This window comes from Prionailurus bengalensis, chromosome X (genome assembly GCF_016509475.1).
Source record: "Prionailurus bengalensis isolate Pbe53 chromosome X, Fcat_Pben_1.1_paternal_pri, whole genome shotgun sequence".
NCBI classification, from domain to species: Eukaryota; Metazoa; Chordata; class Mammalia; order Carnivora; family Felidae; genus Prionailurus; species Prionailurus bengalensis.
This window is the reverse complement of record NC_057361.1, coordinates 58817993-58836588: the sequence shown is the minus strand read 5'-3', so window position 1 is coordinate 58836588 and position 18596 is coordinate 58817993. Positions and strand designations below refer to the sequence as shown.

At 41.7% G+C, this 18596-nt stretch overlaps 1 protein-coding gene and 1 pseudogene across 4 annotated transcripts in view; one reads left to right on the top strand and one right to left on the bottom strand.

The window, feature by feature from the left end:
• Positions 1–12327, bottom strand: part of OGT (O-linked N-acetylglucosamine (GlcNAc) transferase) — a 37075-nt gene extending 24748 nt beyond the window's left edge. Inside the window, exons 1-4 of one of the 4 annotated variants that reach the window (XM_043570677.1) lie at positions 11696–12327; positions 8697–8877; positions 7608–7851; positions 905–973 (exon numbers count right to left, since the gene is read on the bottom strand). In XM_043570677.1, the coding sequence (XP_043426612.1) occupies positions 905–973; positions 7608–7851; positions 8697–8877; positions 11696–11732 (531 nt within the window). In that variant the 5' untranslated portion in view covers positions 11733–12327. Of the gene's footprint in view, positions 1–904; positions 974–7607; positions 7852–8696; positions 8878–11695 lie in introns of those variants that run through there. The other 3 variants (XM_043570678.1, XM_043570680.1, XM_043570679.1) reach the window with 3 other exon arrangements.
• On the top strand, positions 11926–16201 carry LOC122477077 (annotated as a pseudogene).
• The last annotated feature ends 2395 nt before the right edge of the window (positions 16202–18596 follow it).

The following is an 18596-nucleotide window of genomic DNA, read 5'->3' as shown; positions in this document are numbered from 1 at the left end:
CTGGTTTCTCCCCACTCCTCACCCCTGCAGCGCGGTTGCGTAAGGTGGCTTGTAACAAGACAATTTCATTTGGAAATTTAATTTACAATTATACCAAAAGCTTTAATAACCCAACCTGATGTTCAAATTCATTATTTGGAAACACAGAATGCTAAAAGCCACCTTTCCACTTTGGCAAGTTTTCTTTCGATCAGTCCATTTCCCAAACAAACCAGCTTTGTCCTTCTGCTTTTTTTTAAGGAGGTAGGGTGGGGAGGAATAAAAGAAGGAAGTAAGGAAGAAAAGAAGGTAGACAACTAGGGTTGGAAAAGAGGAAAAAGGAACTTAGGGAGGGAGTGGGGACAAGAGGGGGCAGGACGTTCCAATTATTAATTTGCAATCATTTTAACAGCCTTTCTTCCACTGTAAAAAGGGTAAGGAAGATGAAGGGAGGAAGGTTAAATAAGAATTTTAAATGCCAGTATTACAGGGTAACATTTGGATGAAATTCTTCTCCACTTACAAGCCACAAAGGACTTAGAAGAGCAGCATTTTCAATGGCACCTGCATCATATAGGAGTCTTGAGCCAAATCACAGGCGCTCTGCTTGTCACCAGCAGGCAAGCCTCAGATTTGAAGGAATGTTACTTATTCCCACATAAGATCATGATGGAGCCCATTGTTATAAAGATGATCTAGCTCAGCAGAAAGGCTCCAAAATGTTCAGGTTCTTGCTTTACCCCCAGATTTAGAACAGAAACGCCAAAGCCTGGCCCTGCTCTAGTCTGAGGTGATTCATGCCGACAGTTTTCCTCAGTTTCATAGGACTGTTTTTTGGAGATAGCTCAATGAAGAGTTGAAGACTTGGCAAAAAGTACAAGTTTTCATAACACTGATGTTTAAATGTGTTCTATCAAACACCTACCTTGGCTTCTTCCAAGCGACCCAGGGCTTTGAGCAGGTTCCCCAGGTCACTGCGAACACAGTACAAATCCTAGAAACCAAGAGATATTCATTAATTATACTGTCGATCAAAAATACCTTGAAATTACTTTTATGCATCTAACTCCCTGCCATTTTCTTCTGTAAACTGAAGACTCTGCTTGACAAATCAAAGTAGAGAACCACAATCCCTCATTCTCAATTCCAAATTCCAAAAAGTTCCCAAAAAACTTATTTGATGATTAAACCTAACCAGAACTGGCGCGAAGCTATGTATAAAATTTACCGATCCCACTTAGTGTGACTATTCACACCTTTTGCTGCAGAAATATAAATGTGTCTTACTAGAAGGTGCTGCTCCAGACCTACCTGGGAGTTTTATACAGATAGCACCATCTTTCTAAAATCCTAAAAATCCTGAATTTGGAAATACATTTGATCCCACCAGTTTAAGATAAAAGACCATGGGCCTTACTATAGCTTCTCCTCTCCCTAAATATCAGTCACCTTAAAAAGAAAGGAAAAAAAAGCATTAAATATTTGTTCAACTATTTTGTTCAAAGGTTACAATGAATCACTCCAGTATCAAGGGCCAAAAATTTTCCATGGTGAAAAAAAGTATTTAGCTGTGACTGGCTATCAGCAAACCTACCCTTAGGCTGTCAGGCATATTTAGAAGCCTTGACTTCATTTCAGTATTAGACAGAAGGATTACCATCCAACCAAAGCTTCAATCCTGGCACCTGCCACTAGATTACTCATTAGTATTAAGTGCCATTAGAGTTGAGTGGGTGAATAATGAAAAGCAGTTGACTCTGCTTTTTATTAGCAGCGCAACTGTGTTGCTAGTCATCTGACTCACCAGTCCCTTCATCAGTAAAAAGACTCATCAGAACAGTGAGCTTAAATTTTTGTCCTTGTTTGCCTTTGTTATTCAAATCTATCAGTCAACAAGCACAGACAATGGCAATAAGGAGTAAGCTTATCATTCCAAACTGTTGCATGGGTAAAAGAGCCTTAAATTAAGTCCCAGTAAGTGAATTTTTGCCGATTGTGCCAAAGTATCATCATATATATTACTCTATGAACAACTGTATATGGTTTCCAGAATCCGGTGACCAATTTTACTGATAAACAGCCTTTGTGAATGTATGTTATCATCCATCAAGTGAACCAAGTCAGCCAGCAAAGAACAGGCTGCCAGGGAACACCTTTATGGTTGACCATACTGGGTCAGTTCCATGATCTACCTGATGTGTCCAGTCCATCAAGCAATGACTGGCGTTTTGGGAGAGAGTGACAGTCTCCCACGACCTCAAGTACAAAAGGCTAATACTAATCTTCAAAAAAGAAAAATCCTAGGTATCATCAATCTTATTACAAATTTATCCTCCTCTAATGAGTCTAAGCATTTTTAACCCTATTTATACTCTCAGAAGTAATGAATTCTATAACGTTGTTATCTACTCGTATAATTTTTTTCCTAAACTTTAAGGCTACCCTTCTGTTTTGGCCAACCATAACTGAACAATCCAATCTGTTCATACTAGCTACTGCTACACCTGATTATTGTAGTTCTAGATCTTTGGACATCTACCAATTCCTATAACTTTTCTGCCATAAGAATCAAAAATCTTGCAATAAATCTCCAACAGTGACCGGAATGAGCAATTCATTTTAGCCAACAATATTGGGCAACTTTTACCCTCTAGGGTTTTTTTTAATGTTTATTTTTGAGAAAGGGAGCAAGCAGGGGAAGGGCAGAGAGAGAGAGAGGGAAACAGAGGATTCGAAGCAGGCTCTGTGTTGTCAGTGCTCAGCCTAATGCGGGGCTCGAACTCTCGAACAATGAGATCAGGACCTGAGCCTAAGATAGACACTTAACCAACTGAGCCACCCAGGCACCCCTACCCTCTAGTTTCTATAAACTCTTGGATGGTGCCATCCAAGTCCTGACAGTATCTACTTATATTTAGTGATATCATCTTGATCCACTACAGCATACTAAATCAAGTTAACACAATGCCCACAGTTAAAAATAGACTATCTTCAAGATAATAAGATAATCAACAAGGCAATTTTAGAAAAAGGTTAAAATATTTCATATTAAATACAGTATAATACTGAAATCCAATTCTCCCATTTGGAAATCCAAACCTTTACACACAACAGATTTCTAGGAAATTCAAGGGTACCATTATTCCCCCAAAAGTTCAAAACCTAAAACTACTTTAAAATGAATAAGAATTTCCTGTATAACCGGCCCTCCTAAAATAGTATTTCCTGCCTTTCCTCCTACAGCCCCCACCCCTACCCACAACATCTATATATACACATACACACGAAGTAAAATCAGGTTGATAAAAACCTACAGTACAGTAGTTCTCAATCGCCTCTCAAATTAAATTTAAACTCCTCAGCCTCTCTATTCTTTCTAAATCTTCAAATTGACTCTCCTCTACTACACTCACTTCTTGTTACTACTTGACTCACCACTTCAGCCAAGGAAGTCTTCTTGCTATTTACCTTCCTACAGAATGCTTAGGTTATAAGCACCCACTCAAGAAAATCTTCTGATTAATACTCTCTAACAGTAATCATCCAAGGAACTTACGCCCTTTTTCCCTTTATGGGTCAGGTTCTATCTCATGTTATAATCCTCAACTTTTTCTCCCCAGCACATATCACCCCCAATTCCTAATAAAGCACTGCACACACAATAAGCACTCAAATATTTAAATGTGACATTTGCACAGCAAACACAATAAAAAGCAGAGAGAGATAGAAAGATATGGTTTTATACAGTTCATCTGCGTTAAGTGAAGCTCATAACAGTAACAACGTGACAGTAACATGTGATGGTCAGGATGCCAGGAGCTCTCAGTGTTCTGCATCTACAATCAAAGCCAAAGCAACATTTCAACAACTAACAAACCCAGAAACAACACTCCTTAGAGCAACTCAAGGTTATAGCCATTTTACAAAGGACAATTTTATACGTAATTCATAAAAGGGACTGCTGGAACTCTGGTGAGCCATCATGTAGAAGATTACCAGCTGCAGAGGACCTTCAAATACAATGGACTAAAATTTCAGTTAACTTATTAAACCGACATCACAGAAGACAATTCAAAATGTCAAAATATGAAACAGCTCTAGATCTTAAAATTTCTATAATCAAGTCACAGAATAACTTCTATCACTAACTGAAAAAGATAAACACTGCCAAAAACAGGTTCCCAAGAATACCATCGTAACATTTTACCTTTTCACTGCTGCAAAACCAAAATAACCTGATTTTAACTATTTTTCATAGAATGCCAACTACATCTATGATTCAGGACAACAATGCACTGCCAACAAGGACACAACTTAGGAACAGACTCAAGATTCTGTCAGTACTGAATTGACAAAGGCATTTAAGAGTAAGCTGAAATCTAGCTAAGATTAGATATCCTGAAATAAGGTAAAGCATGACTGCTATAGTCTATTTAGGTGAAAAGAAGCAGTTTGCACAATCCTCTTTCCATTCTTACTGGTAAAGGAATAAAAATAAAGCAGCACCTTCCACAAGTAGAAACACAGAACCAGATGGGAATGAATAGCTGTTCAAAGCCTTCACGCAGTAGTCCCATGATGTATTCTATATTCTAGGACTTTTTTCTTTCTTTGGTAGGGCACAACAACCAGCTTTATGTGGACAGGTTAGATACTAAAAAACATGGTTCTGTCTCTCACTGTAGTTTTCCCTTCTCATCATACTCCTACAATTTGGTATATAGTCAGCAGCAATAGACTGCTCTGCTACATATGTAAACAATTTGAAACCTGAGCCAAGGGGAATCAGAGTTCAAGATGTTTGGGGCCACAGCTATGTAAGTAAAAGGGTACAAGTGAGTTTATACTCAATCAACAAAAGAAGGGTAGAACCAACCCTGATTAATAAAGGGAAAGAGGGGCGCCTGGGTGGCTCAGTCGGTTGAGCGTCCGGCTTCGGCTCAGGTCACGATCTCGCGGTCCGTAGGTTCGAGCCCCGCGTCGGGCTCTGGGCTGATGGCTCAGAGCCTGGAGCCTGTTTCCGATTCTGTGTCTCCCTCTCTCTCTGCCCCTCCCCCGTTCATGCTCTGTCTCTCTCTGTCTCAAAAATAAATTAAAAAACGTTAAAATTTTTTTAAAAAAATAAAGGGAAAGAACTTACTGTGACATCTAGGTGCACAAGTGAACTCTGAGCCCTGGCAAGAACAGGGGCCAATTATGGGGGTTTCCCCATAACTTTTTGTAACTAGCTAAAGAGTACTGCAATTTATAAAAAGTACTTTGTACTTTTTAAAGAAAAAATCATAAACAGCCACTCAGATTTACCTATGTGTGCATTGAGTATCTCTGAAAAGATACTTAAGAAATTAATTTCATTGGCTACCTCCAAGAAGGGTAGCTGGAAGACTTCCCTGTATCCATACAAAAAGCAATTAACATACATACATAACTAATGTTAAACTCAAAATTAACTGGAAAAATAATCATTAAAAGATGTCTTGATAAAAAGCGATTTCAGATCTTTGCACAAGCTATGAAATTAAGCTGCAGTTTCCTAACCTGTAAAATAGGGATAAAGAGACAGCAGGACATGATCAATGGTTTTCAAATGGTATTTAAGGGCTGTGTGCCCGTTGGGCACATCATTCCCTTTTTAATCTTTTATTTCTTCTCTCTTCTGTGTTTCCTTTCAAGATATTCAAGCTCAATTAAAAGAAACAAAAAAGAGACAAAAAAACAGACTCTGAAATATAGAGAACAAAGTGATGGTTGCCAGAGAGGAGGAGGAATAGGTGAAAGGGATTAAGCGTATACTTATTGTGGGGCACCTGGGTGGCTCAGTCAGTTGGGTGACCAACTCTTGATTTCAGCTCAGGTCTCGCATGATCTCATGGTTCTTGGGACTACTGTTAGTGGGAGGACTGCTTGGGACTCTCTCTCTCTCTCCGCCCCTTCCCCAGCTTCCACATGCATGCCCTCTCTCTCAAACATTAAAAAAAAAAAAAAAAAAAAAAAAAAAACTTAGGGGCGCTGCCTGGGTGGCTCAATCGGTTAAGCATCCGACTTCAACTTAGGTCATGATCTCACAGTTCCAGAGTTCAAGCCCTGCATCGGACTCTGTGCTGACAGCTCAGAGCCTGGAGCCTACTTTGGATTCTGTATCTCCTTCTCTCTCTCTCTCTGCCTCTCCCCTGCTCGCTCTCTGTCTCTGTCTCTGTCTCTCTCCCTCTCCAAAATTAAGTAAGCATTACAAAAAAGTACTTATTGTGATGAGCACTGAGTATAGAATTGTTGAATCATTACACTTTACAGGTGAAACTAATAACTGTATGTTAATTATACTTGAATTTTTAAAAAATGTTACCAGGAGAAAAAGAATGACATTTAGGCTCAGGTTTTTTTTTTTTTTTAAATTTTTTTTTTTCAACGTTTATTTATTTTTGGGACAGAGAGAGACAGAGCATGAACGGGGGAGGGTCAGAGAGAGAGGGAGACACAGAATCGGAAACAGGCTCCAGGCTCTGAGCCATCAGCCCAGAGCCTGACGCGGGGCTCGAACTCACAGACCGCGAGATCGTGACCTGGCTGAAGTCGGACGCTTAACCGACTGCGCCACCCAGGTGCCCCTAGGCTCAGGTTTTAATACCTTACTTCACCATTACTAGCTGTGTGATCAAGAAAGTTACATTACCCCTATTTTTTTTTAATTCGTAAAATTTGCAATAATACCATCTACCTCAAAGGACCATTGTAAACATTAAGATCAACATCTGAAACAACTGGCACAGTGTCTGAGGACATAGCAGCCCTTCAACAAATGGTACGTAACATAATTACTTATTAAGTACTTCCAGAGTTGCTGCAATACTAAACGTTGACTACTTAGCTTGGTTACACATTCTTGATTTTTTCTGGATTCCTACACTCCCTCTATCATTACCTCTTAAGTTTGCATCTATCTTCTTTCCCCAACTACATTATAAGTTCTGAGGGTAAGTCTTACTTTTTTTTTTATGACTCTTTCAGAGACCCTAATACAGTGTGAACGTAACATCTGCCAGTTGGGCCTCACCTGTTCGCCAGAAAACATCTGCAGTTTAGACACAACAATTTAAGAACTAATCAAAGACCTGCTTTGGATTCTACCACCTCCATTCTACCACTTTTAATTATGTTGAAAGAAGAAAAAGAATTAAGACACTAAGAAATTTTGCAACCTAGTTTCCATGTCACTGATCCACACAGTGGCATTTTAACTATTTTATATTAAAGATTAAGGCCCTTTATCCACTACTCCTTGAAAATCAATTAACTGTTACAAATACCTATCAGAATGTATCCAAATTTATTCAAAACAACCCAAAGAAACAATGTCAAATGTTCTGTACTTTCACAGGCATAAAAATAGATGTAGAGTTCCTTTCAAGAAGGATAATTTTTACATTTCAATGTAACTTGCTAGATAAAATGAATTTTTTAAAACATAATGCAGACCGGTCAAAGCAATTTCACCATTTTAAGTAAACTAACATTTCTAAACTCTTTATTCCATGCAAAAGAAAAGGCCTACTTAATGTCTGAAGTAGCAGGCTATGTTTCTTTCTGGGCTTCTGTAAAGGGAAAATAATAACCATTAAAATTTTACTCACAGGATTGTACTGAAGAGCAGAGACATAAGCTTGCACTGCCCCTTCCATGTCACCTGCTGCTACCAATGCAGCTGCCAGGTTAATATAACCATCGATGAAATCTGGTTTGAGACGCAATGCATGCCGGTAATGCTCAATCGCTTCCTGCAACTGCCCTCTTTCCTTGTACACGTTCCCCAAATTCGAATAGGCTTCTGCCAGAAGGGGGTTCTGTTTAATCGCCAGAGTGCTAAAGTGAGCAGATCTGGAAAAAGTGAAAAGTGTTGGCACATGGGTATGCATGTTACACAAGAGGGTACGGCCCATAAGCAACTCAGTTTCTGAAGATCCTGTGCTATTATTGCTAGTTATGTAACAATACATTGTCTTTTAACTAGTGTATAGTAAGAAAACTTTTGGAAATCAAAGTTCTAAATTTCAAATCAGAATCCTTTTTTCTTAGGAGATAAAATTCTTACTAAAGTCTTATTACCGAACTGCCACATAGGAAGCCATGAACACTAAGAATGAAAATGCTATGTGCAGGACTTTCATCTCATCTTCCATTTCTTAACATATAATGACACACATCTTTAAATGTCTAAATAAGCCAGAATGGCAATCTATTAAAAGGATAAGAACACAGATTCCTCCCTTTTGATTAATTCAGCTGATTAGCTAAAAGTAGCATATCATAATGACTTGTGCATTTGCAACTTCAACCACATATGCATCTCCTAACACAGCAATATATACCCTCATTTCTGAGCATTTCCATTCCTCAAGCTGACACATCTTACAAAGGTGAGACTGGATGCTCAGATGCACACTAAGAATAATTTATTTTCTGAACAAAGAAAGCAGATGTAGGTGGGGGGGAAAAGCCAGAAAAGGTCCCTAGCCATACTGACAATATAACCAGCACCACAAAAGGGAGAAAAACTGGCAGCTGGGCATGTCACAAGTGGGCAAAAGAGCAGATGTGCGTTGGTGGCTCAGTTGAAACCCAGTACTGGAAAAATTTCCAGTTCAAATATTTAAGTATCATTTTTTAGGCTCAACACCCAGAGGCAGCAATCACCAGCAGGTACCCCCCCCCCCATCTCCTACCTGTCCAGCCTTCGACACTGGAAGTGTATAGATGAAAGTAATAAAAGCACACCAGTATTGTCTGGCTCTTGTCTCCAGAGCTGCATGCAGTGTCTCTCAGCTGCCTCAAAATCTCCTGCCTGATATTCTCGATGTGCCAACTCAGCTAACCCTTGGAAGGAAAGCATACGTTTCGTTGGTTCTGGAGAATCATCAAAACATTTGAGGGAAGGAGGGGGGAAAACAAAAAGTTAGAAATGCAAACAAAAAAATGTAAAAATATGGTATATTAAACTCAAAGATGAAAACGCTTGAAACTATGTAAAGCACTAGAGTGTTCTGCACTTTATTTATACCCCCAAATTAACATCAGGTGCAGAAGTGGTATTTTTAGAATTCAGCATTAACTTTTCTTTCCCAGACTAGACAGAAACATTTACTTCCAAATAAGATTACATTTTATGAACAAATATACTTTGTACTTTTAAATTATAAATCAGAGGTAGCATCTAAAGATTCACTACACATTATTCCTTACACCTTAGTTAACATACAGAAACAAAACACAAAACGTGATTTGCAAAGTCACAAAGATTTAATGATGTCAGAATAACCTACTGGAAACAGAATACTCTGTCCCATGCTTTAGGTTGGATTTGCGGGAGGTGGGGGGTGGAGTACTGGTAACTCTCTTAACCTGAGTAGCAACACCAGATGTGTTTTTAACTCTTAAAATTACATTGATGTTTTTGCAGATTTCACAACTTAACTGCTTGATTCAATTAAGGGATACACTAGAAACCAGAAGAGGGGGAAAAACCCTGAAAGTAAAGGTGCTATTTTCAAAACAGCTGATAAACAAGATGAATTAGTCTCTCAAGAGCCCAAATATTTAAAAGGGTCATCAGACATTTTAAATAAAGACCCACGATTATATCGCTCCTCTATTACCCCAAATTCACAATGGAAACCAAATTAGCTAAATCCCACCCACACTGGTTTAAGACTAGCATTTTCCGAAGAGCTCTGACACCGACTAAAGGATCAAGACATTGCAAACAACCCTACATAAACCAAGCAGTCGCCTACAACTGCAACAGTTTTTTAAAAGAATGGGGAAATGCTAAAGTATATAACCACTGGATAAAATGTGACAGAATGAATAACAAATGAAAAGCATTTTGCTGCATCTGACTTAAATCAGATACATAAAGACTAAGGGTGCAGCTAAAGCCCAGAGAGGGGAGAAAAACAAGAAACTGACTAAGTCTCGATTGTAAACACTTAAACAATGACACATTACTAGGAAGTTGACCATAGCACTTTCATTAGGAGGTTGGAATGGGAAATGATGTACAAATTACTTAAATTCTACCAAGGTCATAGGGACAAGCTCAAACTTTAGCCTAGCTCCCCAACCATCAGAGCTGGCAAGTTATCTGTATACTCAGGAAAGCAAAGTAAATTTCCTGACAGAATGTAAAGCTGACCACTACACCACAGCAGCGACTTGCATCCAAACCTGGGTGAGGTTCTACCCCAAACAGAAGCTAGAGAATCAATTACACTTTAGACCAGTCTCTAGAACTTCCTAGCTCCTTAACACATCACTTTATCAACTTTTCAAAGCCCCTTATCTCCTAATATTAACACTTGAAATGACAACTTCCTCAAATAAAATAACACACACAGAAAAGGCCAAGCTACTACAGAATCTTAAATCTTTCAGAATCCCTGGAAGGGGAATACCCACTAATTATTAACCCCACTACCTACAATCTCGTGAATAAGATACAACTGAAGATTCGCCTACTACTTGCTGAAGAATGTCCAAAAATAATAAAACCCTTGACATATCTCAACTGAGAAAAAAACAAAATAACTTCGTGGGAAACCTTAGAACCACAGCCCAGTTCCCCCCCTTCCGCCCCAAATAGCCTCAATAAGGAAAGGCAGCTGAAGGACACTCCTATAATTTGGTTCTCTTATTTTTAGTACCGAATGCTCTCGACTGAATGGTCTAAAAGGGCAACCGCCTTGCACTTGTGCAGCTACACTCCAGTTGCTTTACAAACTCTTCAAGCAGGGATGAAAACTTAAAAAAAAACAACATACCCTATGAATAAAGAGATACCAAGCTAAAGAATGGGGATGGAAGACCCAGAGGAGGCGGCGGAAGAATACAGGGAGAAAGTAACACAAAGCAGGAATCCGACGGGCAGGGTAGTCAACGCCAAAGCACCAGTGCCGGGCCGGTTTATCCCCAAGGATAGGAAGTGGCCCGCAGGGCTGGCAACCTCGCAAAGGAAAGGGTGTGGTTCCCCGCGGGAGGGGAGGGAAGACGGGGTGGGAGATCCAGGCTGGGGGCAGCGGGTGGAATCGGGCGGTGGCCAAAGGAACCCCTGGAAATTTCCAATCGAGGCCGGGGCCGCTCGACCGAAGGAACACCAAAAAGGCGCTGCCCAGCGGGGCGCCGGTCAGTATCCCCTCTTCCGAGGTTACTTACAGCACACCCAAGGAGCTTTTGCTCGTCCTCGGGTGATGCAAAGTGAGGCTATGACTACATCGGAATGGCACCCCCGCCCTAGACTGACAGAAAAGAACCAAATCCGGCTAGGGGGAAAGGGCTGGGGTGGGGGGCGGTCCTGGAGGGGGGGCGGTAGGCCGAACTGGGGGGAAAACGGGCTGCGAAGGAGAGGGAAAGGGCAGGGATTCCAACGCTGTCCATTCCGAGACATTCTAAGCGCGCACGTGTGGTAGAAGCGTCCCGAGAGAGTAGGAAGCTAGAAAATTGATGGGATTAAAAAAGCAAAAAATGGAAGCAAAAAGCGAACAAGAAAGAGGAAATGTTTGAGGAGCGAACAGCGGAAAACCCGAACAGATGCCGGTAGACGACGAAAAGCTCAGCAATGCCGCCGATGTGATGGGGATGGCTAGGGGAAAGGAAGGGAGTGACGAGAGGTAGACGACGGCGCGAGACCCCAAAGGGGCTTCTGCCAAGGTAGAACGGACACCGGTACCTGTGCTGTCGGCCACGTTGCCCACGGAAGACGCCATCTGGAGCTTCTTGAAGGAGAACGAGAAGGGGGTAGTTGACCTACTGCCGCCACTACTGGCAAGAATGTTTCTGGAGGTAGTAAGTAAGAGGGCAGCAGACACACCAGTATTTTGGCAGGCGTAAGCGGCGGCAGCAGTTACAGGCTTCGAACCTTAGAACTCTGGTTGGCCATCTACCTCTCACGGTCTTGAAATGGCGGCGACGGCTCCTCGGCTGAAACAACACGGGCCGGAACTACTTTCTGTTACAATCAAGTACCAGCGCGGAGGTAGCGCGGTAACCAGCGCAACCGACAAAATGACTATAATCAATGTCGCTAGCTCTTGTGTAACCTTCCGCCCGGGCCCATTGCGACAAACACGATTGTGGCGAGAGCGCATGCGAGCAACCCTGTCAACCTTACTCGTGGTTAGGGCACCGTCTGGGGCAGGAGCGGCCAAGTTTTTCAATAGCGAAGCGGAGGCTTAAAAAGAAACCCGTCTATAAAACGAAAATATTTTTGCCGGAGTTATACAGTCTATTACCTACCCAAGAGAGATTTTAAGGTAAATGCCAGAGGCGTCTAAAAAAATCTCGTCAACTGTATTCGTGTAAAAATCGATAGTTACAAGGTTGATGGATCAACCTGAGCAAGTGAATTTAAATGTTTATATTTCACAGACTGAACTGTTTGAAACGATGGCGGAGAAGGTTATGATTTGAACAAGTCTTAATTCTGACTCCAGCCACTGATTTAAGCACTTCGATGAAAAACACTGATAACTTTCACAGGGCCAAATGACCCAAACATCTCAGATGTTAGCCATATAGCCGGAAATTTCAAAATCGTTTTGGTGTTCAGCGTAGTTCTGCCCACGGTATTGAGGCAAATGCTTCAAATGCCTTGGCATTCCAAAGGCAACCATAAAAATGTTAAAGATGATTCATATTCGTCAAAATCCTTCGCTCCCTTCGGACTTGTGACTTCATTTCCATCATACAGCTTTGCAAATCCTAACAATCGATGATTCCATTTAGCTCAAGGCAGCTCGACAATGACAGATGAATTCACTTGCCATCTACCTAAAACCACACATCTACATTGAGTCTGAACTGCCTCCACTTCCTTGGACAAATCACCTCTTATGATCCCCCAGTAGTTTCAAGTCCATTGTTCAGATATTTTGTAACATAGGTATTAATCTGTATCTCCTTGCACAAAGGATTTAAGGTACCTTGCCATATCAGCAAGAAATTATTATAAGCTCGTGGAGGCAACAAGGTGGATCTCTCAGAGCCTTTTATTTCAAAGTTACCCTTGATCTAAGAAAACAGGTCAGTAAATTTCTTTTAAACCTTTCTACTACCTAGTCATTTGACTACATTAAAATAAAAAAAAAAAAACTAAGCCCTCCAGTTCTGCTTCAGTTTCTTCAAGACAGCTCACAAACTGTTAATTATGCATATGAGCACAGAGAAAATTCATATGAGAATTTCTTCCATCACATCCAATAATTAAGAGTCACATGCAATGAAAAAGACAAAGTTCACTCCACAAACTCTTGCTGAAAATTGGGTACCACTTTCTTCTCTCAAATTGATTTAACCTGGAAAGCCTTTTCTTCCCCTCTCATTACGAGTGCCCCACCTGTGGTAAATAAACTCAGCTTTTCAACTTTTAGAACAGACTTCTCAGATGCCACTGGCAGATGTTTAGGCCTTACTGATCAGTGGGTGCTAGCTGATTAAGTAAAATTCTTTTTGTCGTTCAATGCCAGGTCCTGTTCCCTGTCAGGTAGGTTATTTGGCCTATCCATACTTGTGATCTGAGTTTCCTTACCCTGAGAGAAGAGTCAGAGAATGTTATGATACATTTCCTTGCTGTGGAAAGCTGGATGGTGGGGCTCACAGTGGTTCCATAGGGAAAAAACCCAGCTGAACTCTCAAGAACCCCCTCCAGGTACCTTCCAGGCATAGCACCTGGAAGGTTTAGTTTGAAGGATTTACTCAATAGATAAACATGCCGTCTTTGGCCAGTCCAGTAAATTTACTAGAGTCTCTGTGCCAGGCACTGCGGGGAACACAAAAAATCAACAAGACCAGATCTTGCCCCCAAGGAACTTGAAGCCCAGTTAGGTAGACACTAAAAAGCCACTAGAGCATAAAACAGTAGAGTATTATTTAGGTGATAAATTACATTCAGGTCTATAAATATCTGGGGGAGGGAATAGACACTTCAGGCTGGAGGAGGGTGACCAAGAAGGCCGGACGTGGGCAGTGAAGAGGGTGCTTTTGTGTATTCTCTTTCACACAGATTTCTGTGGATTTTTTTTTCTCCCTTTTATGTGCCGCAATTCTAAATTCAGAATCATCTGAAATAAACCAGCAGCTTCTTCCACCCCAATGCAAAACTTTGTTTTCCCACTAACATCGCGAGTGGCGCTTAGGTTTTTGTTACCGTGTAGCAAACGACCACAAATGTAGCGGCTCCAAAGAGCACCCGTTTCTCCGCGCTCGCGCCAGCTCCGGGCGAGGGAGCGGGAGTCACGCTCTGTCCGCGGCCGCCGCCTCCCGCCGCGCCGCTGCCGCCGGAAAAATGGCTCCAGAGGTTCAACGAAGCTGCAGAAACACACAGATGTCGACCCGCGGGCTCTCCAGATGTTCGGGGATAACATTCCAGAGAGAGAGATTGATCCCTCGGGGTCCGCAAACTAGCCACCACGAAGAAAATCCGTCTTAAACCCTTCCAGAAATATTTGAACCTGAATAAAAGTCCACGAGAAAACGGACTTCACGGTAGTACAAGAACCATCAGTAGCCAGGGAGTTTGGAAAACACGATGCCTTATTTGGTAGCCGCTAAGATGGAGATGTGAACAGCTGTGATTATCAACGGTCGAGATGAAAAAGTTGGGGAAAAAAAATAGATCAAAGAGTGAAACCTTAATGGGTACATTTAAAAGGCTGCTTTCTGCAGAACAAAAGCAGGAAGGCTAGGGGAGCACACACTCTAGGAGCTCTGCCAATTGAGGATACCTTTTCCTCTCCTCAGCACTGATACTCTTTAAAGGTGTGCGCGCGCTCAGGGGCGCCAGGGTGGCTCAGGTCATGATCTCACCGCTCTTGGGTTCAAGCCCTACACCCGGCTCTCTGCTGTCAGCACAGAGCCCGCTTTGGATCCGCTGTCTCTATCCTTCTCCTCTATCCTTCTCCCTTTCTCACTCAGACACACTCTCTCTCAAAATAAACATTAAAAAAAAAAAAAGATTCAAAGACCAATAAAGTCTGCTTCTCTTGATGGCAACCATCACTACAGTCTCACCGGTGGCCTCTTGACCCACAAACTCTGAAGAGAGGTGTTTCAAAATGCAGGAGGCAGAGTCAAAGCTTTGGTTCATCCAGCATGGAATGATCTTTGAAAAGATTTTCACAACCTAAGGAACTGCGTGCCAAGAACAAAAGAATTCACCAAAGAGTTCAGAATCTCAGAAGAGAGATTTGCATCGTCACCTCAATGAACACGTGTCTGTACTTACTGGACCTACACGTCAGTACTGCATTCAGTGTTCTGTGCCTGTAGGTGAAGGGATGTGTTCTTTGGAAGGATCATCCAGCTATTGTCTGATCAGTTCTTCTCTCATGGAAGTTTCTGCAGTTCCTTCTCAAGTGGGAGGGAACTCTTTCTCTGAAAATGGAAGTCAGGTCGACCAGGGCCTACAGTCATTGCCCCAGAGATCTTTGTGGATCAGTCTGTGAATGGCTTGCTGACACTATAGGCATCACATTGCAGAGCCCAAGAGTAAGTCATGACGATGTCCCTCCACGCTCACCATTACTACCTCCAATGTGGAATAATCAAATCCAAAGCAACTTTAGTGGACTCACTGGCACAGATGTCCTTGTGTCTAACAGTATGTGCTATCATTTCAATGTTGGTCCTGACTCTGCTCCTGGGGTTGCAAGAGTTTATGAGTCAATGGAAAGTAGTGGTCTTATGGTTGTGACAAGAATGACAGAGGTGCTGAAAAAATTTGTGAACTAAAGATGGTCCTGGGAACTGGTCACATGCTGGGAGGCAGAAAGGAATCTAGTAAATGTGCCAGATGGTGCTTTTCTTGTTCTGGATAGTTCTGATGACTGTTATCTTTTAAGCTCAAGCTTTCACTCCCATGGTGAAACATATCACACTAGAATTGAGCAAACAGTCGGTTTCGCTTTTGTGAACAACCAGATGTGGATGGACAATTCCTGATCTAAATAAATATTCAACCAGGGACTCTGAAAATAGAGCTTTTCGTTATTCAGGGCCTCCGTTGCCTGAATCTGCCATTTACCCTTTTCAAACTGACCAGTTGGGTGTTGTGATTCATGCAGGTGCGTTCTTTGCAATACCTGCCTCATTTTGTTATGTTTCTGTATACCAAAATAGACTTAATTCAAAAACCGCCTTTGCCAACAAAATGAAAGATTATGGACAGGAACAGCATTAATGAACATTAGCAGAACCCTACATCTTGCACTTTTGAGTTCAAGAAAAAGATTGAAATATAGTTTGCAAACTTTCATTGCTATTAAAAACTTTTGCTGCTACAACTGTTACAGTTTTCAGTGCAAAGAGTAATCAATTTGCTTAGGGGCGGGGAAGTGTCAGCAAGTTATCATGCGTTTGTTTTGGGTTCTTTAAAAAGAAAAGTCTTGGGGACGCCTGGGTGGCTCAGTCGGTTGGGCCACTTCGGCTCAGGTCATGATCTCACAGCTTGTGAGTTTGCATCCGGCTCTGTGTTGACAGCTCAAAGCCTGGAGCCTGCTTCTGATTCTGTGTCTCCCCCTCTCTCTGCCCCTCCCCAACTCGTGCTATGTCTCTCTCTGTCTCAGAAATAAATAAACATTAAAAAAATTAAAAAAAAGAAAAAGAAAAGTCTTGAAGTTTTAAAAGTGTGAAGTATGAGGGCGCCTGAGTGGCTCACTCCGTTGAGCATCTGACTCTTGATTTAGGCTCAGGTCATGATCCGAAGATCTTGGGTGGAGTCCTGCATCAGGCTCCGTGCTGGGTGTGGAGACTGCTTAAGACTCTCTCCCTCTGTCCCCCACTCTCTGTCCCTCTCCCCCCACTCCTCCCCTCCGCCACTCACATGCACTTGCTATCTCTCTCTAAAATGAAAAAAGAGTGAATTCTCTTCCACCATGAGGAAAAAAAAATCACAATGTGAATTATCAGATTCTCCTTAATCCACCACCCCCCACCATCCTTTGCTGCTATCTGCTGTGATTTCTATGCATTGACAGCACACTGCATGTGTATTCAACCCAAAGTAGAGTTGAATAAAACTTCTAGAATAAAAATCGTTGTCTCCTTTAACGGCTTATTTTCAAAAGATACTGTTAAAGAAACGTATCCATGTGATAAAATGTAGAATTTACATATACACTGAAAATGATATTTTTAATTTTTTAATGTTTATTTATTTCTGAGAGAGAGAGAGAGAGCACATGAGCAAGGGAGGGAGAGCAGAGAGAGAGAGAGAGACACAGAATCTGAAACTGGCTCCAGGCTCTGAGCCATCAGCCCGGAGCCCAATGGGGGCTCGAACTCACAAACCGTGAGATCATGACCCGACCCAACCGACTGAGCCACCCAGGCACCCCTGAAAGTGATTTTTAGTCTCATACTTTAGAAAGATTTAGAATTATGAATTGACAACACTCTCTCCTCAATTATTTTTTTAAATTAAATTTTTTTTAACATTTATTTATTTTTGAGAGAGACAGAGCTCAAATAGGGGAGGAACAGAGAGAGGGGGAGACAGAATCCCAAACAGGCTCCATGTGTCAGCACAGAGCCTGACGTGTGGCTCTAACTCAGGAACCATGAGATCATGACCTGAGCCAAAGCCAGACACTCAACCGACTGAGCCACCCAGGTGCCCCTACTCTCAATTAGTTTTAAGATTGTGCTAATTTGGGGGGCGCCTGGGTGGCTCAGTCGGTTGAGCGTCCGACTTCAGCTCAGGTCATGATCTCACGGTTCCTGAGTTCAAGCCCCACATTGGGCACTGTGCTGACAGCTTGGAGCCTGGAGCCTGCTTCAGATTCTGTGTCTCCCTCTCTTTCTCTCCAACCCTCCCCCACTCATGCTCTGTCTCTCTCTCTGTCTCAAAAATAAATAAACATTAAAAAAAATTTTTAAAAGATTGTGCTAATTTTTTAGTTATGAAAAGTTGAATTTTTCTGTTGCCTTTATTTTCATCTAGTGGTTTATATTTTTAAATAACCTTACATTAAAAACTCTTAAAGAAATGCGGGGCGCCTGGGAGGCTCAGTCAGTTAAGTGTCCGACTTTGGCTCAGGTCATGATCTCACATTTTATGAGTTTGAGCCCCGCGTCCAGCTCTATGCTGACAATTCAGAGCCTGGAGCCTGCTTCAGATTCTGTGTCTCCGCCTCTCTCTGCCCCTCCCCCACTCATTATGTCTCTTCTCTCTCTCTCTCAAAAATAAATAAACATTTATTTTTTAACTTGTTTTATTTTTTTATTTTTTTAAATTTACATCCCAATTAGTTAGCATATAGTGAAACAATGATTTCAGGAGTAGATTCCTTAATGCCCCTTACCCATTTAGCCCATCCCCCCTCCCACAACCCCTCCAGTAACCCTCAGTTTGTTCTCCATATTTATGAGTCTCTTCTGTTTTGTCCCCCTCCCTGTTTCTATATTATTTTTGTTTCCCTTCCCTTATGTTCATCTGTTTTGTCTCTTAAAGTCCTCGTATGAGTGAAGTCATATGATTTTTGTCTTTCTCTGACTAATTTCACTTAGCGTAATACCCTCCAGTTCCATCCACGTAGTTGCAAATGGCAAGATTTCATTCTTTTTGATTGCCAAGT